This window comes from Cucurbita pepo, chromosome LG11 (assembly GCF_002806865.2).
Source record: "Cucurbita pepo subsp. pepo cultivar mu-cu-16 chromosome LG11, ASM280686v2, whole genome shotgun sequence".
Lineage (NCBI taxonomy): Eukaryota > Viridiplantae > Streptophyta > Magnoliopsida > Cucurbitales > Cucurbitaceae > Cucurbita > Cucurbita pepo.
Window position 1 is genome coordinate 8663176 of NC_036648.1, and position 21793 is coordinate 8684968.

Sequence of the window (21793 nt, forward strand, 5' to 3'; positions counted from 1 at the left end):
AGAAGTTCAGTAATTTGTTGACGTAATTTTTGATTAGATGTGAAGTGATAGTGTTAGAGAATTTATTCTCGTCAGCTGCAAGAGTAACACTGCCACTCGTAAATTAGCTTTATATACAAGAATCGGTGAATACGTGACGACTCATAGATTATGTATGCTTTGATTGATAAAAAAATTAAAATTGTAATTAAAAAAATTAAGACTAAAATTAAAAAAAAGAAATTTATGTTTTTTTTTGGAAAATGGAATAGATTATTAAGGAAAGGAAGAACAGTTGTCCGTTGGTTGGTTGGTTAGTGAGAGGGNACAGTTGTCCGTTGGTTGGTTGGTTAGTGAGAGGGCCGACGCGGAATCATTTTCAAGGTTTGTCGTCATCTCGTAGTTTGACGAACCAGCCTCCCCCCCTCATCATCTCCCTCCAAATTCCACAATCACGCTCGCACTGTTCAATTTTCATTATCCGAACCAACTTCGACCCCTTCGGATCTCACTATAGTCTCTGCTTCACAGAGATTCCCGATCAGAATCACCGGTAGTTTTCGCGTCGGAGGGGGGCTGGGGATGGAGCTGTCGTCGTTGAAAAAGGCGGGGAGCGAGAGCGAAGGGTCGGGATATAGTTTTAGCGGCGGAGGAGGAGGGGAAGACAGGGGTTCGTTTGAGTATTTCGGCTGGGTGTATCATATTGGAGTTAATTCCATTGGGCATGAGTATTGCCATCTTCGATTCCTCTTTATTCGTCGCAAATACGTTGAGTTGTATAAGCGTGATCCTCACGAGAATCCTGGCATTGTAAGACTTTCCTTTCCCTTTTTTTTTTTTACCTCTTCTTTCAATGTTTCGTTTGGTTGAGATTAATTACATATTTGGTAAACTGCCGGGAATTAACTTTTATATGCTTTTTTGGCCTTCTTTTTATAAACTAACTTCACTTCGAAGGTGATCACTTGCGCTCCATTGTCATTTTAAAATGGGGTTTTCAAGTCGTTTTCTGGACATTTGCAATTTGTCGTCTCGTTCTATTTGATTGAGTTATTGTGTTATTTTCTTTTCATATTAGTTGGATTGAGGTGGTAGGCATTGTGAACGTACAGTTACTGATGCTTATTGCAAACGAAAACCTCTCTTGATCGGAAAAAGATGGGCACATGAGCAATGACTTTATTTTAGTTCATAAGCTTTGGAGATTCATCCCATTTTGGTTTTTGAATCAAAATATTCTTTCTGGTTTACGAGTCAAGAAAACAATTATTATGGTCCTTAATTAAAACAGACGACATGGCTATGAACATGTGTATTAACTTGTGGATAAATAGTTGGAGCCTATATAGGTCGGCTAAGGGTGATCATTTTGTGGACAAATTGGTAACGAAACAGCTAGGAGTAAAATGGTTATTTGTTTTTAAAGTTAACCGATTGTAATACACATTTGAAATGGATTCAAATCCCTCATTGTATTAGCAACAATGAGGCAACTTCCTTATTGATTGGACTGACTCGTGTCCTTCTACAATACTATATGTCAGGGATGTAACTGTTCATGACTCCGTTCAGAACTTGGTTTGCAATTCCCTGTTTTTTTCTTGCTGAACAATGTCTCTACATTGTGTTCAATTTTATTATTTTTTTTAATCTGAACTTCTTTCTGTAGAAACCTATCAGGAGGGGTGTTGTGGGGCCATCACTTATGGTTGAAGAGATGGGTCGTCGAAAAGTTAACCATGGGGTAAGGAAATGGAATATCTATTAGTAAATTGTAAATTTATTTTTGGACTATCAAATTCATTCTATAGGATTGTTTGATGACAATATCTTTTGTCTTGTAGTTCAACAATTGATCTCATAGTATCATTACATTAAAACCTTAATGATCTAAACATTGGCAATTATGTTTGTTACTGCAGGATGTTTATGTCCTACGAATTTATAACCGATTGGATGATTCTAAGAAAGGAGAAGTAAGTGATACTTTCATAAAAAGCTAGTTTCATTATTATTGTGTTTGAGATATAACTATCCTTATTGGTATTTAGTCAAATTGAAAACTTGATACCTAGTCGTTGAATATTTTGTCTTTGGCATCATTTTGCGCTTGTTCCCTTGTGAATTTGATCACGGTTTGAAAATTCTCTATTTTCCTTCTCTAAGGGAATTCCCAACCAAAGCCAAAGNATCTCCCTCCAAATTCCACAATCACGCTCGCACTGTTCAATTTTCATTATCCGAACCAACTTCGACCCCTTCGGATCTCACTATAGTCTCTGCTTCACAGAGATTCCCGATCAGAATCACCGGTAGTTTTCGCGTCGGAGGGGGGCTGGGGATGGAGCTGTCGTCGTTGAAAAAGGCGGGGAGCGAGAGCGAAGGGTCGGGATATAGTTTTAGCGGCGGAGGAGGAGGGGAAGACAGGGGTTCGTTTGAGTATTTCGGCTGGGTGTATCATATTGGAGTTAATTCCATTGGGCATGAGTATTGCCATCTTCGATTCCTCTTTATTCGTCGCAAATACGTTGAGTTGTATAAGCGTGATCCTCACGAGAATCCTGGCATTGTAAGACTTTCCTTTCCCTTTTTTTTTTTTACCTCTTCTTTCAATGTTTCGTTTGGTTGAGATTAATTACATATTTGGTAAACTGCCGGGAATTAACTTTTATATGCTTTTTTGGCCTTCTTTTTATAAACTAACTTCACTTCGAAGGTGATCACTTGCGCTCCATTGTCATTTTAAAATGGGGTTTTCAAGTCGTTTTCTGGACATTTGCAATTTGTCGTCTCGTTCTATTTGATTGAGTTATTGTGTTATTTTCTTTTCATATTAGTTGGATTGAGGTGGTAGGCATTGTGAACGTACAGTTACTGATGCTTATTGCAAACGAAAACCTCTCTTGATCGGAAAAAGATGGGCACATGAGCAATGACTTTATTTTAGTTCATAAGCTTTGGAGATTCATCCCATTTTGGTTTTTGAATCAAAATATTCTTTCTGGTTTACGAGTCAAGAAAACAATTATTATGGTCCTTAATTAAAACAGACGACATGGCTATGAACATGTGTATTAACTTGTGGATAAATAGTTGGAGCCTATATAGGTCGGCTAAGGGTGATCATTTTGTGGACAAATTGGTAACGAAACAGCTAGGAGTAAAATGGTTATTTGTTTTTAAAGTTAACCGATTGTAATACACATTTGAAATGGATTCAAATCCCTCATTGTATTAGCAACAATGAGGCAACTTCCTTATTGATTGGACTGACTCGTGTCCTTCTACAATACTATATGTCAGGGATGTAACTGTTCATGACTCCGTTCAGAACTTGGTTTGCAATTCCCTGTTTTTTTCTTGCTGAACAATGTCTCTACATTGTGTTCAATTTTATTATTTTTTTTAATCTGAACTTCTTTCTGTAGAAACCTATCAGGAGGGGTGTTGTGGGGCCATCACTTATGGTTGAAGAGATGGGTCGTCGAAAAGTTAACCATGGGGTAAGGAAATGGAATATCTATTAGTAAATTGTAAATTTATTTTTGGACTATCAAATTCATTCTATAGGATTGTTTGATGACAATATCTTTTGTCTTGTAGTTCAACAATTGATCTCATAGTATCATTACATTAAAACCTTAATGATCTAAACATTGGCAATTATGTTTGTTACTGCAGGATGTTTATGTCCTACGAATTTATAACCGATTGGATGATTCTAAGAAAGGAGAAGTAAGTGATACTTTCATAAAAAGCTAGTTTCATTATTATTGTGTTTGAGATATAACTATCCTTATTGGTATTTAGTCAAATTGAAAACTTGATACCTAGTCGTNTTTTTTCTAGCTTAAGTGGCCAATTCTACAATCTGGCAAAACAGATTACTACCTGAGAGACGAAATATAAAAAAAGAGTAAAGTTCTTTCTCTAGTCAACTGTGTGTGGAAGTTGAACATCAAGGATAGACTACAAGGAGATACTCCTAGCTACAAATTTCACCATAAAATGTCCTAATTGTAGCTCAAGTGGGGTAGATCTGGATCGTTTTTTGGTCATTGCAGTTCTAGTTGGGCTAGAAGAATCTGAAACTTTTTGTGTAATAGTTTTAGTTGAGCTTGATTCTCTCCTAGCAATTCCAAGTTACTTCATGAACTCTTCGTAGATTGGTAATTAAAAGGGAAAACCGGAGTGTGCTAGAACTATGTGTCAGTTTGGCCAGAGTTTTTCTCTGCACTCTTTTTGTACAATTCATCTATGAATGATTTTCTTCCTTTTAAAAAGCTTATTCCCCCTTTCCTCTGATTGAAGTGTTAGTTTCGCTCCTTCGGGTAAGGGGCTCCCCCTTTCTGAACATTTTATTTCTTCAACAAAAGGCTGTTTCTTAAAAATGAAAAAACCACCAACCGCTCGTACATGCAACTTTAACTGGAAAGATAATATATAGGAGGTCTACACTGGACTTACTGGATCAATATAACCCTTTCCTGTTACAGGAAATATTTTGGTAACTATAATCTCATGAATTTTTGGGCGTCTAAAGATGGATTGTGCATGTTCTTTTCATCCTCTTTTTGGTTGGTAAAAACACACTCCCTTGCTATATCTTCTTCTTGTAACTAATTTATAACTAATGGGGCTTCTGTTTTTTTATTGGACAAAAATCTATGCCACGCATCTTGGAAAAAATACTCCTTTAATGTGTGTGTTTTTCTTGCTTAAGATTGCTTGTGCTACGGCTGGAGAGGCCAGCAAATGGATGGAGGCATTTGATCATGCCAAGCAGCAGGTACAAAAATGTCAAGTGGAAGGTTAATTAATAGTATTTCATGTCCGGATGGGCAATAAATGTAACCAGAACAGGTGATGATTTATCATTATCTGTTAAAAAGAATTCAACTTGGAATTTTTTGGTGAAGCATGACACTTGGTTCTGTTACATTGTAATGTTACAATTGCTACAAAGACTATTTATCTTGTGTTTATTTAATTGACATTAATTTGATAGGCTGAGTATGAAATGTCCAAAGGAGGTAGCCCCCGAGACGTGAGCATGGAGGAAGAGTAAGCATTTTTGTTTAAAAATCTCTGCATGGGTTCAGGCTTGGTACGATTAATTAGTTGAGATTGACTGGTTGGGTGAATGCTTTATTATAAGCCATGTGATAGTTCTTGACGAAGTCATGGTGTTTTCATTTGTATGTAGGGGAGAGCTGCCTATCTGTAGAGGGTAGAATTTCTGATGTAGTTAGTTCTTGTCTTTTCGAGTAAAGATAGATGCATCCTGTATTTACTGTTAATGATGGTTGGGAATGATTCAATAGTCTACCAATTCTGAAGCATCATTATATGAAATGAAGATCGATACACTAAGTTTTGGTGGGAGATGAAATGTGGAAGAAGTTCTTGATTGGACATTGATTTAGAAAACTTCTTTGCATATGCTAACTCCTTGAAGATGAGATTGTTTAACTTGTAGTTTACAAGCTTAGAAGGGTGCGTCAAGTAGTTGGTCATATATTTGTGATATTGGTTGGATTTGGTTTGGTTCAATTAGATGTTCCAATCTGCACCTGAGTATCCTTGGCATTGTATTGGGGTTCTTCATGTCTTGTTGTTCCTTTTCTGACCTAACTTCGCATTTAACCAGCATAACTCTGCTTTCTTGGTTGGTTTCTTTTTGTTGATCAACTTTCATGGTATGGAAGGATAAATCTGGAAGGACACAGACCAAGGGTTAGACGGTATGCACATGGATTGAAAAAGCTAATTAAAATTGGACAAGGTGAGGTAGCTTGGATGTTTTGATGGTGTTCGTTTTAATCTTACATGACTATTTGGTGGATTAAGAAAGCTAAATAGTTTGGAGGAGCTTTGCATCTTTGACATCATTAACAATTTACCATAGTGCATGTAGTTGCATATGTGCATGGACATTATTGTACTTGAATTGTGAAAATGAAGGTTAATTCTCAGTTTTGGTAATTAACGAAATATGTTCTTTACCTGGAACAAGAAAAAGTAACCTGGTCAACGCACATAATAGATTCAGTATAATAGGTGCGGTGCTAGATTGAGAAATCTAAGTGATAGTGACTAGGTCATGATGTTAGTTGTTTCATTTGTATTAAGAGTTGCATACTTTTGATTCATTTAGTGCTTAGCTTTGTCATGGCTGACTTGTGATCAGGCGTAAATCAAAGTTTTGCATTATATGATTTATTTTTGTTTCGTTTCAAGCTCAATGTCACGTGCATTCAATTTCAAGATGTTAGTTACGACTACCATGCTACGAGTAGTACATACATCATTCTCTTTTGTTCATTTTATCATAATTCATATTTCTTACTTATTTACTAAGCATAGAAATTCTTTTTCCCGTAGACAGAGAAAAGTTTGTGACCTTGTAATTGGTTTTGTGGCTTTTATTCCCTCGCTCAGTTTGCATATTATTACTTTTTATTTTTTATTTTTATCAGAAACAAGAAGATATCCGTTCTTGCATTCATTTTAACCTGTTATGTTCAGGTCCAGAGACACTTTTGCGTCAATCTTCAAACTTGAAGACTCATGTTGGTTCAGATGGCTTCTTTGAAGGGGATTTCGGTGATGCACTTGAAAGACATAGGTGGAAATGTGTTCGCACATTGAATGGTAATACATCTTAGTCAATCTTTCTCCTAGCACTGCAAAAGGGAACAAATTTGAACTATCTGTTTATTCAAAATCACTGCTATGTGTGTGACGTCTGATGTTCTGTTTCTCATTTTGACAAGGGACATATTCCTTGGTGCATAATAAGATGTTGATTCAATAGCACTATTGTGGCTTAGAACTCCTTCCCCTTTTTTCAAAATTTTCTTTCCTGCATAATGGGTTCCCCTCGTGAACCCTAACCATAGATTACTCTGCCATCTGCCATTGCTGCATCCATCATCCACTGTTGCCTCCGTCTGTGTCTTTTGTCATTCTTGCGTTTGCAGTCTTTGTTTGTTTTCGTTTGCAATGGATCATAGTAGTTGTTGTATCAACAAAGTTATTGCAATGGATTGTGAAGATCCGCCCTTGTTTGGAGGGCACTTTTTTATTTCTTCCATCATTTAGGGTTTCTGGTTGGAGAGGAACATTATGATCTTCAGTTGGATTGAAAGACCTTTGGAATGCGTTTAGACTGTAGCTAGGTACCTCTCTTTGGGCGTCGATAGCTTACGAGTATTGTTATTAGCTGTTAGGTTTTATATGGTTAGATTGGAGTCTTTATTGATTTAGTTTGGCTCCTTTGAGGGCTGGGTTTTTTTTCATGCCTGTTTCCTTGATCTTTTTTATATTCTTTTATTTCTATACTTTGAAAGATGGTGTTTGATCACAACAAAAAAAGGAAAAAAAAAAAAAATCAGTAGCATTGTATTTCCTTTGTTGATGAGGATGAACAATCTCACTTGGTTTGATGAGTGGTGGTATTAACTGCAGATTGTGAAGGGTTTGGACATTGGTAACTCGATATTGTGACATGAGCATTGTTGATTAAGGGATTGTGCCATTTCTCGTGGAGCCAAAGGCCTTGTGTTAAAAGGTCATTATGAGTAAGCACGATCCTCGCCTTTTAGGTGGGCTTTTACCTGTGGGTCTAACAGCACGTTCAAAAACCCATGGAAAGCTATTTTTGAGGTTACCCCCTTACCCTCGTAGTTTAGGAGACGGTGCAAATACTTCTTAGAGACTCGTAGGGGGGTGATAAACCCCTTTTCTTTTTATTCCCTCGCTTGAACCATCTTTCAGCTATGAGGTTTCATTCTGTGGCCTTTGGCATGTCTTCCTCAAGTGATTTCTACTCCACCAATTTGTGTTTCTGATGTCCTTTTTAGGGATGTGAGATGTTAGATGTGTTACCCTTCTTATTCTGTTGATGGATTCCTATGTTATTCCAAGAAGGATGAACCTTCATCTTTGACCCACAATGCGCTCCTAGGGGGTTTTCTTACAATTCTGTATTTTTTCTTTTGTGCGGCCCCTTTCCCACCATTCTTTTCATTATCGTCTCTTTGGAAGGTTATGATCCCCAAGAATGTCATATTCTTTGCTTGGCAGGTCTTACATGAGAAAGTTAATACTATTAATAAAGGGTAGAGGCAGTACTTGTAGGGATCACAATATTGTATCTTGTGTAGAGTTGTGTTTGAGGATCTCGATCATATCGTTGGAGTTGCCAATTCGCTTAGTTGATTTGCGGCTGGTTTTCGGAGTTGTTCAATACTACTATTAGCATGATAGATATGATCTTTTTTTTTTCCACTACTGGAGGAGGTCTTGATGCATCCTCCCTTTTCTGGTGAGGGAAGAGTTTTTGGCATACATGTTTCTTTCGCTATTTTGTGGCACATTTGGCTAATGAGAAATAATATAATTTTTAGAGGTATGGAGAAATCTTGTGAAGAGATCAGGTATCTCGCAAGGTTTAATGTCTCTAGATGTAACTATCAATCAGATTTTATTCTTTTGGATTAGAGTTTTTTTTGTTCAACTAGTTCATGTCTTATTTTGGCTTCTCTTGTTGGGTTGTCTTTTTGTATGCTCTTGTATACCCTTTCATTTTTCTCTATAAAATTTTGGTTTCTCAAAGAAAAAAGCATCATATTTCTAATTGGCTGCTCTGCGCTTGATAATTGATGTTGATTTTTAGGAATGGTGATATTGCTTCAGATATTCCATAATTTTTACTGTTCCCCTGTTTTTGACCTTCAGGTGTCAGAATTTTTGAAGATGTTGCTGACAGTAAGGTATTGGTCATTGTTATGTCTCCTATCACCTAAAGAAATGAAAAAAGTTACATTGAGGAAACACCATGTACATGATACTCCAGCAGAACAGAAATTGATTGATGCAACTACATGATTTTTCTTTAAAATGGCCTCTTAGATGGTTTCCAAACTCTACTTCAGTGTTTTTCTTTCTTTCTAGAATGGTAAAGGGGTTCTTGTGAAGTCTGTTGGTGTGGTTGACGCACATGCTGATACTGTCTTTGACATAATCTTGAACAATGACTGGAGTCAGAGATATGAGTAAGTTGCTAAGATTTCTTTTGAAGGTTTAAGTTCAGATCCAATAGTTACGAACTCTGAGTTCTGACTTTGATTTTAATGTGTGCAGGTGGGATACACTGATAAGTGACTTGGAACTGGTTGAATCTTACGATGGACATTATGATATTCTTTATGGGACAAATAATCCCACGTATCTTGGCCAGTAATGCAACAATACTTACAAACTGTTCACATCATTTAGTGGTGCTAAAGAATTCATTTAGATCACTGCTAGAATTGTCATGTTTACTTTTCTTAACTTCAATATTCTACTGACATCAATTGTATAGAAATGTATTCTTTACCTGAAAAGAAACTTACTTGTTAAGGTGATTAGTTTCATTTTCTTGTTTCTTCTCAATTTGCATTCAAGTTCTGTTTTAGTCTTTTTATTCATATATTTCGACATTCTGTCCTGACTGCAGATCCCAATGCAAAAGAGATTTTGTTTTCTCACGACAATGGTTTCGAGGACAAGATGGAACATATAGTAAGAGAAATATTCTGTACTTCGATTATGCTACTCTGTTTTTGTTAAGAAGCAGCTGATACATATAGTTTCTGGTTATTTTGAGAGCTAGGCTGCTGTTAAACATTGATTGTTATTCTTGTGGTTGTTACTGTTAGAATACCACACCCTAAAAAAAAGGTTATACCTATTGATTATTTGATTTCTTTTATTTACTATTTTAAAATATGCTAATGTCTTTTTTTTCTTTTGTACAAATGGATATTCAAAAAATAGTCCACTATGTGATGTTGTGGCTTCTTGTCCTTGTTTTGTTAATATTGTTGTAGAGAGAGCAGGGAGAATTATTATTTATATTTCTTGTGTTCTGAAAGTTNTGTGGCTTCTTGTCCTTGTTTTGTTAATATTGTTGTAGAGAGCAGCAGGGAGAATTATTATTTATATTTCTTGTGTTCTGAAAGTTAAGTTCTGCCACTACTATACCCATAGTGCTTATAGGTACAACCACACACAATAATTTGCAATAGGATTTTTTACTTGTTGTAAAAGGCTCTTAGTAACGAAATGGGTTACGTTTGATGTTATCTCAAATGCTGAACTTGTCCAATTGATTGCCTTAAGCAGGTCAACTCTGTTTCTATATCAGTGAATGGGTTACGGAAGCATTTGAATTGTGTTGTTTCTATTTGCTAACCTTGTGAAGAATTCTGCTAGAGTATTTCGTTGGCCTAACCATACTTTCTCTTTGTTCATGCAGCAATATTGCAGGTTCCTTGCGTTCATAAAAAGAAGCCACCTAGATCTGGATATCGACGTACTCGGATGAACCGTATGAGTTCTTTCTGCTCTTTATACTTTTCTCCCCTTACATTTCTAATGTGATTAAGAAGAAGAAAGGGACTTAGAAATATTTGTGTTTTTTTTTTCTAAGACTTGAAATGGGTGAAGAATCTTTTTAGGGGTTGGAACGATACTTTGACTTCTATAATTTACATAGAGCTGCCGTATTCAAGGTGGAGATACCAAACAGACTTTTTGATGAGTCATTCACTATTGTGCACATGCAACTCACACCTATTTGTATACGTGACTGTCACCAAATCCACTATTGTATATTTTGATGACTATAGAATTTGCAAAAAGGAAGGGGAAGCTTTCAAATATCATTTCAAATATCATTAAGAGAAATAATCAGCAGAAAGTTTAGACAACAAATACGACAAGAAAGCTTTAATCTTAATAAGCTCAAAATGTCTTCTTTCGTTTTCTCTCTTTCTTTCTCTTCCATTTTACTTTCTTTGAACATTTGATCTTGTTTGTGTCTCTTACGTAAGATGGGAGTTTTACTGATCGTTAAGGTTAAAATGCTAAATTTTAAAAGCTTATTTGCCGAATTTAGTATTTTCTTATTCCACTATCATTGCTTGTTCTTTCATCCTTTATATTTATGGTCTTAAGATGTNGCTTGTTCTTTCATCCTTTATATTTATGGTTTTAAGATGTTTTTTTTTTTCATGAATTGCATTGAAAACTTTAATTTGATTTAAGATCTTTGTTTATTTTTCGTGTAGCTTCAACTTGGGAGATAAGGTGCTTAAATACAGCTATGGGTTCAAATGCTCCAAAATGTCTTGTTACTCAAATACTAGAGATACAGCCGGCAGGTTGGTTTAAATGGCAGAGATATCAACCTTTGAAGTTTGAAAAGAGTGTTCCTTATGCATTGTTGTGCCAAGTTGCAGGTATGTTGATTACAAAAAATAACTATGTACTTCTATTTATATCATACTTTCTTATCTGATTCTATCCATTGCTACCTATTTATACAATAGTTCAACAATAGCTATGCCTTCCAACTTAATATCAAACGGAAACAGTCCCCATCTCTTTGCAACGACTTATTAACTGCTTCGAGTTGTATAGAAGTTTCTCTTCCCTCTTCTAGTGTAGGTAATTTACAAGGCTGGTTTGCGTATCCCTCAAATACCGATGGCCCATGTTTTTACATGAAGGCTAATCAAGAAATTGGGCGTGAACGATTGAGAAAAGCTCTCAAGGATAGTGACTGGTTCTGCCATTGAGTGAGAACTTTAGCCTAGCGAGGAGTCGCTAATACGGATGGAAGAGTTCCTAAGAAACAACCATTGGCAGCACCAGTAGCACCAAGTCTGAAGTCAGCGTAGAAGGATCTTGTGACACTCTGATAGGTATTTTAGGCAAAACTGGATGAATCGAGTTGTGTCCTGCAATTGAAGTTGATAACCAATCCCACCAATGGGCTAAACCTCCGAAGAAGGACCAAAACATTTAAGTGCTAGCTTGTCATTGAATGTTTGATAGTAGGTTTGTGTTTGGAATAATAGCAAAAGTATGTCAGGGTCATCTATAATGCCATATCTGTAATTATATGATGAGTTTGTTAAAGTTGATTGGTTGAAAATAGAGTGAGTTGAGGGTGGAAACCAAGCAGATTTAGAGGAATGGATTTACCAAACAGATTTAGAGGAATGGTTTTCGGAATAGTCCATGCTAAATGGTTGGTATTTGTAACTTTTTTTATATGAATTTTAGACTTATGCCTAGTTCCTATTATTTCCTACCAGGATGAAGTTTAGGCAAACCAAATCAATCACTGGAATTCAACATCTCTTTGTTTGCCACAGAAGCCTTCATCCTTATTCGTTCATTTGTCGGGCACACAAGTTATTGAACTTTTGAATCATTTGATGTAGAAAATACCATCCCTTGGCTCTTTGAGGATCTCCCANCAAAAAAAAAAAAAAAAAACAATCTCTTTCCTACCAAAAAAACATATTAATAGAAGAAATCCCATCTCCCTTACAATGTGATTTTGATTGAAGAATAAAAAGAAGTTCATTAATTTGGCTGACCCTATTTCCTTAGAACCTTTGATTAGTTTTAGCAGAAAAGAGAGAGGTAAGTTTTGAGCCTTCAACTTGGTATAATGCTGTGTGGTAAGTAGAACTGTGCTCGATCATAGTTCTTTGCATCTGGAATAACTTTTTCCAGAGGTAAATGAAAATAATCTTGTTTTGATCCAACACTGTTGAGCAAGGAAACAAAAATAGTATAAACTTATCTTGGGAAAAATAGAAGGGCATCGTTTGAGTAGTAAATGGGTATTTTAAGGGGGAGAACAGAATATATCGGGTAAGCAGTCAACAACCACCATAACTATATCAATCTTCATAGGACGATGAACTATAACTGTATCGTCAAGTCCATATTCGTTCATTTAAAAATTATAGCCCATGTTTAGCTTTTGGGAGTGTGTCATAGGCGATTGTCATTTCTAACTTATTTGTTTCACTTCAGCAATTCGACTTAAATTGCCTTTCTGATTAAAGCCCCAATCAATTGGATCCTTGCTGCCAAACCAGTTGGTTAGGTCCTTCCTGTCTGGATCGACATACTCATATCTACTAAAAGCATTTTCATGTTGCACTTGAATGTGGGAATACTTTGTATCTCACTCTGTATTGCTCGCAAGTCTTTCCCTCTTTTTGCTTCTCTGTGGCTACTAACCCCAGTCATTCGTCCACCAATTCCTCCCTGTCTTCCATTTTCCTTTTCTTCCGCATTTTTAAGATGCAATGCATTGATATTACGATAAATTTATCCTATTATAGGCTTGTTATTATGACCTTCGTTTGCTTTGTCCAAATAAGTGCCCAATATTTACTTCTTTGCCATCTGGAAACCATTCATTTACTTTCAATAACATGACGCAACAGCTAAAACGAATGAACTAGGATCCTCATTTACTGGAAATTCGTTTCTGGATTCCCAATTTTCAGGTCTAAAGGAATATGTTTTAGCAAATCCCGCTCTAAATCTTGAAACCCTGCCCACTGTTGTCCGTTCAAAAGCCTCAGATGTCTCTATTACGAACAGTGTCTATGATGATGGAGAACCGCAGGATGAATTTTATGATGCAATTGCTGCTGATTCATCCTCTTCGGAAGATGAAAGTGATGATGATAAAGAACTTGACCATAAGGTAGTCCTGTTCTTCATTTGAATTAGATTTAGGGTTGTTTCTTAATCCGTCACCAATCATTCATCAAGATCTTGAAATTTTACATCTGGAAGTTCACTTGCCCTAAATTTTATGTGCTTATTTACTGCTTTCTATTACAGGATTTAAAAGTGAAGCTGAAAAATGTGTCATGGGCGATAGCAGGCTTTTCCTTGAAGCGGACATCAGGTTTTACTCCACATACTATCTTGTATTTTAATAGTTGAAACTAAATATTATGAAAAAGGTTGCTTACAAACTCCTTTTAGCTACTGCACTTTGTTTCCACAATAAACTAGATACCATAGAGTTTTGATTGTGATTCTTTCAGAATTATACAGATTTCATGACTGACTTCTTTTTCCTCTTCCTTTGGTAAAAAATACAGCCCTAAATATAATGGTAGATGCCTACTCGATAAGGAAGGACAAGATGAACATAATTCTTAGTTCGGGAATGCTGCACCTCTTAAAATAATTGCTATTTATTATGCTCAGAGATATCAGCTGTAAAAGACTAGTGTTTGACGAATTTTCAGTTTTAGACATGAAAAGAAAAAAAGGATAAAATGGAAAATTTTAGAAGTTTGTTGGTAAGTCGAGAAGTTTGATCTCGAAAGCTACTGTTTACCCATTTTTACAGATCAATGTGAATGAAAATATGATTTTATTTAACTTAACGTAGCATAAATTTACCAAAACTATAAGTACTTATAGTCCTCCCATAATTACTTTTAACGCCTATAAAATTCACCAGAGCTTGACAGTATAAGAAATTAAGAGGAGAAGAGAGTATTGGGGAGTAGAAACGGGAAAAAAACACAGGCAAAGATAAAAGAAGGGTATATATTTTATTTTATTTTTACAAGAAACAATAATTTATTGAAAAATGAAAAGAGAGTAAAAGGACAAGCTACCAAATACTACCAGAAGTAGACTTTGGAAGAAAAATAAACAGCATCGAAGTACTAGAATAAATATAAGCAAGAAACCCTTATAAAAAAGCCTCTCAATAATTGCAAATACCATTAAGAGTAAGCCTTAAAAATCCTTGATGAAAGAAGGGGAGATTGTTATAGATGCCAGTTGGAGGATACTTACAAAAAAGGAAATATGTTAGTGGTTGGTTTAAGCCCCCAATTCCTTATGGCCCTTACTCCAAAACTGTCAAGTTGAGTTGAAACTATTTGTTTGGCCCAACTTTAAACTTGAGATCTTCAAGAGCTCTTCATTGAACATGTCAGCAATTTGCCTCTTGGTGGGACCATAGTTGAAACCTTTTCTTCTATGAAATGTTGGTCTATGTCCACAAGTTTCATACAATCATGGTAGGGAATTTTTTGCTGCACTTGTTTTATCTTGGTTGTCACATACTTATTTATGAATGTGTGCATGTCTATCTACACATTCATAAAGGGATGCATGGTCTACGCATATTTAAAGGTATGCATATCCATGCATCATAGACACACCATTTTATGTTCGTGTATGTGAATCTACATTATGGTTTGCATACTTGTATGTACAGTCAGAGGCACTGCCATTTTGATTTTACCATGGATACAAGTAAAAGGTGATAGTTCAGCATATCAATAGAGAATAGATCATAGTTATTTATTCAAAACCTATTTTTACATGTTTTGGTAATACATAAGTGATCATCATGGTTGCAGCTGTTGATGCGAATAAGGAATTAGATCCTAGTGTTGCACCTGTCGTCTTGGAAACACACCAGTTTCATGGTTCTTTGCAGAAAGCGAGGGATGACAAGGATACAAACTGTTGGACTTCTCCTAGTGGAGCAGGATTCATGATAAGAGGGAAAAATTACCTCAAGGACAACTCTAAGGTTGGATTCTTTCTCTTGGGAATTAAAAGAATATAAGTTCAGTTTGAAGAATCACTAGTTACTAGTTACTTTTATGCATACGCATCCACTACTTTGGATTTTGATGTTTCTATATTGTCCATTTTTGCAACTTTGATATAGTGGAAGGCCTTTGCAGTCATCCAAATTGTCGTGGGTTTAAAATTCCTTCTAATTATGATTGCGTTTGTGTTGGATAGGCATACATTTAAAATGCGAGTCTTAACAATTATTTGTTTTGATGACAACATTTTCTGGGAAATTTTTTCATCTAGGGATTACGTTTTTATGTTTGATTTTTTAAGATGCTTGCATTTAAACTTGACAGAATTATTTGTTTATTTCTTTCATATTCTATTTAGACTTAATTAACAAAAGTGTTTGTTTATTATCTCGTATCACTTTGATTTATATCATTCATGGAGTGCTTCCTTAATTTTCTAGTTCTTAAGGATGGAGGACAAGCCAAAGAAAGGACATTCGATGGGGTGGCCACAAAAATGGTCATAGTTGGTTGATGAAGAGAGAGATTTTTTATTAGCTCGTAATGATGGTCTTCATGCACGCCAATAATCCCAAGGTTGACCTGATAGAGCTTGAATCAAAAGAAGAGAGAGAATAAGAAAAGGGAACCTAATGACCTTCTTAAAAAGATTGATGCGACTCTTAGTTGGCCTAGCACTTAGGAAATCCCAAGGCTTGTGAGCTTTTACATGGTTAAAAAAATGAGTCGGGTTTCCAAATCCATTGAAAGAAATGAAAGTTGGGCTGATCCAAAAGGTTTCTACTCATATGGGCCTGTAAAAAGGTTTGGTTTATATAATTTATGTCTCTACTAATATTCAAACAGTTGAGGATTAAGTTCTTGGTGATGACTACCTTTTGTTGTCCCACTTGTGAATACCCAATCCCATTCCTGAGAATATCTAGTTGACTAAAGGATTGGTGTTCCTAGAAGATCCTAGTCAAGTAATAGGGGTCTTGACCCTATTCTACTGTGTTTGCGTTTATTATTATTATTATTTTAATCGAGAATTAATACACAGAAAGAGAATAGAAAGGGATTAACCTAGGAACTACCCAAAATTAAGTAAATTCTCCCTACATCTGAAAAAATCCAAACAAAACGACTTGAAGGATGAAGGACTAGGAATCCCTTTTTCTAAAGAGGGGGTTGAACAAAAGCCCTCCAATCTAGACCAATAAGAAAAGTAGAACTGTTACAAAAGGTCTGTGATGAGCTTCAGCTGTCTTTAAACAATCAACCTGACAGAATCTTGGGAAACCTGCCTTCCAGATGTTTCGGACAGCATCATATGAATCTAAACCTTTTCTAAACCTGCCTTCCATGAATACAAATGTGGGAAAGGTATCTTCGTTGCTCTTGCACATAACACATAAGGAGCTGTTTGGGACCTTATCTTATGGGTTTATGTTGTTCAGAGCTGCAGTTCATAGGAAAGAACATTAACCCTTGATCTGTGTAACCCATCCCAAATCAGGTTGCACAAACCCAGGGCCAAAATTCTTCATCCATGTCGAGGCCAACGGAACTTATTTGCAGAATGAATATCAGGTTTTCAAGATTCCACTCCAAAACATCATTAATCACCCTACCTTNAGAATATCAGGTTTTTCAAGATTCCACTCCAAAACATCATTAATCACCCTACCTTAATCTCACATTTTTCAGCAGAGAAGAAAGGTCGTCACATTGTTCTATTTTCCTGTCAAAGGAGCTTCTTCTTAGTCTTCGACTGATATTCTATTTTCTCGTAGAATGATTTGTCTTTTTCTTATAATAAATTGTTGTCTATTTATAATTCATATACTAAACTTAATATTTTGGTATTAATTGTAATTGATTAATCAGTTAATGATTGTGTAAAACTAACAGGTATAATAAACGTGCTGACAAAATCAAAGGAAAAGAATGTCAGTGATGATTGTCCTTAGCTTATGCCTTTTGATATGCTATAGACATAGACAATATGATAGATGATCTCTTTCAGGTAATGGGAGGAGATCCCCTTCTCAAGCTCATAGCAGTAGATTGGTTCAAAGTCGATAAAAGCTTTGATGGTATTGCATTGCATCCCCGGAATTTAGTTCAGGTATATTCACTTGCATTTTTTGCATCCATGAATAGTAGAAACCCCTAACCAAGTCTGTAGTGTCCTCTTAATCACCGCATTATTCCTTTACCAAAACCTGCATGATACCCTTGATGCCCTTCAGTTTTCTAGTTGAATTTACATGATGTAATTGAAGGAAGTTAGGAGCTCTAACTGTCTTGTTAAGTATTTTCAGCTTAGCAATTGTTTGATTCTACAGCTTTGTTATTGGATGGGTTAATCTATGATCTAGTAATCTTTTGTTGCTCTTGAGATTAGGTTCGTTACCTCAAGCATACCATAAAGTTAGGTGACTATTTTTTGTAAAACTTAGTTTTGTACCATGTCGTGGAATCACTACTAAACTTAAAAGCTTAACCTGATGAGTTATGCTAAATTTAATCATCTTAATACTTTAACGCTTTTCCTCACTCATGGACTTGGGCATTAGTTGAAGGGCCAACAAGTGAAAATCAATACTAATTGGAGAGAAACTGATTGCATGATCTTGATCACAGGACCTTATGCCCTTATACCATGCCAAATCACTACTAAACCTAAAAACTTGAACGGACAGATTATGGTTAATTAAATTATATCAATACTTTTACATCTGATCTACTTATATTAGTCTTTTTGTGAGATAATGGAAGAAGTAATTATACAGCAGTGAGTTAAACACATTTTCAGTGTTTAGTTATTTTTTCTCAGTAGAAAACAATTATTGCTAATTAAAAAATGCATCTGCATGTATAGATGAGGATGAGAAGTTCCCAAACTGAAAATACAAAACGAAAATTGTGAGGAACTTACAAACCAGAGAGTATAAAGTCTAAGATAATACCAAATTTGATTATACATCATTCTTTGACTTGACCTACAAAATGTAAAAAATAATATTAACGAATATAGCTTCTCAATCATCAAAATTGTTCTAAAAACCACGTTTAATTCTTTTCTGACCATATGGCNTTTTTTTTTTTTTTTTTTTTTTTTTTTTTTTTTTTTTTATTGGAAAAACCACAAAAAATTCCCAACAAAATAGCGAGTGCACCTCACTAGGATTGCACTAGAAACATGAAAAATATAATAATATATTAGCCGTAATTTAATGGGAAAATCACAATAAAGGAAAGATGGTCAATTGACTCATGTCTTATTTAGAGGGGTAGTTGTAATATCTATTGTCTTATTGTTATTTACCCATTATTGTGTTCTCCGTTAAATAAGAGAATTATTTCTCCTCAAATTACGTTATGAATAACTATTTCCTTTCCAATATCAGTCAGAAGCTGGAAAGAAGGTCCCATTCATGCTTGTCATTAATCTCCAGGTATGTGCAACCACCTACATTTATGGTTAAAGGTTGTTATTATTATTATTTTTTATCATTTTAAGCTTGGTTCTAGAGCAGCAAGACAACAAATATGCATAGTATATCTTTATTTTCGAGCATATTTGTGGGTATCAGACATTATAACCTCGAGAGTTGAGTAGAGTGGCAAAGAGGTTACTAGCTACAGTCAGGTTATGTAGCTCAATATATTTCGAAGGTTTGGAGCTTAATCTAGAGGTAGCTTGCATACTTCTTTTGATGTTGAATTCAAACATATTGATGGTTAAATCTTTCCTTTTCTCTATGAGCTCCAATTGCGGCCCAGTTTATGTGTCACTATATAAATCCATTTGGCACAAGAGTTTTCCCGAGATCGAATTCTTCTTATTGTAGCTTAGGCACGAAGGCGTGCATTAGCACCAATGATAGGGTGCAAATAAGATTCACGCTCGCTTTATCTCCAAATAGATATGTAATGTGCGATGTGGAGGAGGAATCTTAGGGGCAGCTAATCCTATCTTGCTCTTTTGCTGCAAACACTCTTCCTACATCTTGGAGGCTTTCAATTGGTCTTATGTGTTTCTTAATATGTATGATCTCCCTGCCTTAACCTTCTGGAGCATCCACTGAAAATCAGAAAAGTATCCTACAGCTTTGATTGCTAGAGAGAAATACTTGCTCCTTTGACGGCTCTATGGCATCTCTGGCTCCTTCATTAATCCAGTTCTATTGCTGGTGTATAGACATGCATCATTTTTGGATATTAGTCTACTCTCCCATGGCCTAACGGAAAAGGTTTTTGTACCCTTGAAAGCTAGGCATCCTTACCCTCCATTCTTGTAATATTTCATATATTAATGAAATATGTTTCTTCTAATAAATTAATAAATGAAATAAAAGCAAAGCAATGAATAGATTTCACTCTTAATGATGTGTTGTAGGGATATGCAAGAATGATGTTCAAGATCTTTTATATACTTTATCCTTACCATTCCTTGTTCTCGGTTTTCCAATAAATAGAATGTTACTTTATCTGAGACGTGTAGTGCCATGTTCCTTCTTCTTATGTTTATTTCTGTTCAGGTTCCAGCCAAGCCGAACTATAGTATGGTTATGTATTATGCTGCTGATAGGCCTGTAAACAAAAGTTCTTTGTTGGGTAAATTTGTGGACGGCAGTGACATGTATCGAAATTCCAGATTTAAATTAATTCCAAGCATTGTCGAGGTATGGAAGCTTCAATCTTATATTTCTTATTGTTGACACCATTGCAACTAATGATTAGTTTAATTCAACAGGGATATTGGATGGTTAAGCGTGCAGTTGGAACAAAAGCTTGCCTTTTGGGTAAAGCAGTTACTTGCAAGTACCTCAGACGAGATAATTTTCTGGAAGTAAATAATTCTACCCCATCTTAAATAGCATGCATTGATAAGCAGGTGCAATTTTTGCTAGAGATGTTCTATGCTACATAGACAGGCCAAGTTGAGTATCAGTTGTCTCCTCGTAAAACAAGTTTACGTCAAGCTCGATAAAGTTTACGAAGAAAAATATTTACTTTTTGTATCATCTGTTTCACATTATTTACCTTTACTACTTCCAATGTCGAGTCCTCCTAGTACTTGATTAGTAGATGATGTTGTTAAAAATTCCAACCCCCAATACATTCTACTTGTGCTAGAAGCAATTCAGGTAGGATAACTGAACAAGTTTGTCATATGAGAGTGAGGAGAACGTTTTGTACGTGATTATGAGTCCCATCTTGTAGTGATGGACGTACTAATCTGTTCGGGGGAGGCACTACTAGGAGTTGGTGCCTGTGTTTAGGCATTCGGTTTAGTAATGCATTTTTGGCCCGGAGTCTTCTTTAGGAAGAGAGCACCAGACATCTTGAACTGCTCAAGTATTATAGCTTTGTTCTATTGTTTATAGTAACATCAGAGATCTTTTAAGAGTGTAATATGCATATTTTAAAATATGTCAAGTTATTTTACTAAATTTCTTCATAAATATCTTGCAGATTGATGTGGATATTGGATCGTCAACAGTAGCCAGGAGTGTTATTGGCCTTGTCCTTGGATATGTCACAAGCTTAGTCGTTGATCTCGCCATCCTAATAGAGGTTGTCACTTTGTGCTTAATGTGTTTCTATAATCATATTTCTGAATCCAATGTGCTTCTCTTCTGATGTCTTTTATAGACACTTCCGCTCCCCCAATAAATTAGGGAAACAATGAAGGAAATGACAGTTATTTTTTTCTGTTGGCTGTAGTAGTATTGTTTATCAACATATTTTGATGTTTACGTCAAATTCATAGTATTGTGGATGCTGACAGATTTAAAATTGCAGGCAAAGGAAGAGGAAGAGTTGCCCGAGTATGTTCTTGGAACCGTTCGCCTAAACCGTGTGAGACTCGATTCAGCAGTAGAATTAGAAAATTGAGGTTTCTCTATGTTACATTTACGAAACTTCACATTCATTCATTGTGAAACGGTCACTTCAGTGAGGTTTTTATATTTGGCAGCATATTCTTCCAATTGTAGTCAATACAAGTTATCAAAACCCCTATTTTAATCAATTATGAAATGAGCTATAAAATCTTCATGAAATATTTTAATCTAGTTGTTTGAACTACTAATAGGTCTGTCTTGGCATACTTGTTGGAGGAACTGTATACTTGCTAGGTGGCACAACAAACACTTTGTTTTAGGTAAAGTGTTCGTGTTAGACATGGATACGTTTGGACACATTAGCGACACGTGTCTAAATTTTTTCTAACTTTGGACACGACTCTAGAAAATATTTAACCTAAGCATTAGGAAACAAATAGAAATTTTCTAGAACTGAACACGTTTATATGTTGATCAATCGTGAAGTATTAGGATGAGATCTTCTTCCTCTGGTCGTAC

At 35.6% G+C, this 21793-nt stretch overlaps 1 protein-coding gene across 5 annotated transcripts; it reads left to right on the plus strand.

Annotated features, from left to right (window-relative positions):
• The first annotated feature begins 334 nt into the window (after positions 1-334).
• On the plus strand, positions 335-21505 carry LOC111805298 (protein ENHANCED DISEASE RESISTANCE 2-like). 5 transcript variants are annotated; one of them, XM_023690295.1, is made up of 23 exons: positions 335-789; positions 1649-1723; positions 1902-1955; positions 4703-4768; positions 4988-5043; positions 5688-5764; positions 6508-6633; positions 8722-8756; positions 8938-9038; positions 9127-9222; positions 9485-9549; positions 10286-10357; positions 11100-11270; positions 13347-13549; positions 13690-13756; positions 15240-15415; positions 17446-17547; positions 18833-18880; positions 19967-20110; positions 20182-20277; positions 20904-21005; positions 21234-21327; positions 21392-21495. In XM_023690295.1, exons 1-22 carry the CDS (start codon positions 562-564, stop codon positions 21324-21326), a joined length of 2253 nt encoding a protein of 750 aa, XP_023546063.1. In that variant the 5' UTR covers positions 335-561; the 3' UTR covers position 21327; positions 21392-21495. The 5 variants fall into 5 exon arrangements, with proteins under 5 accessions (XP_023546063.1, XP_023546064.1, XP_023546061.1 ...); XM_023690296.1 differs by lacking the exon at positions 1902-1955 and adding an exon at positions 3661-3714; XM_023690293.1 differs by lacking the exons at positions 335-789; positions 1649-1723; positions 1902-1955 and adding exons at positions 2182-2548; positions 3408-3482; positions 3661-3714 and having other exon boundaries at positions 21392-21505.
• Positions 21506-21793: the final 288 nt, after the last annotated feature.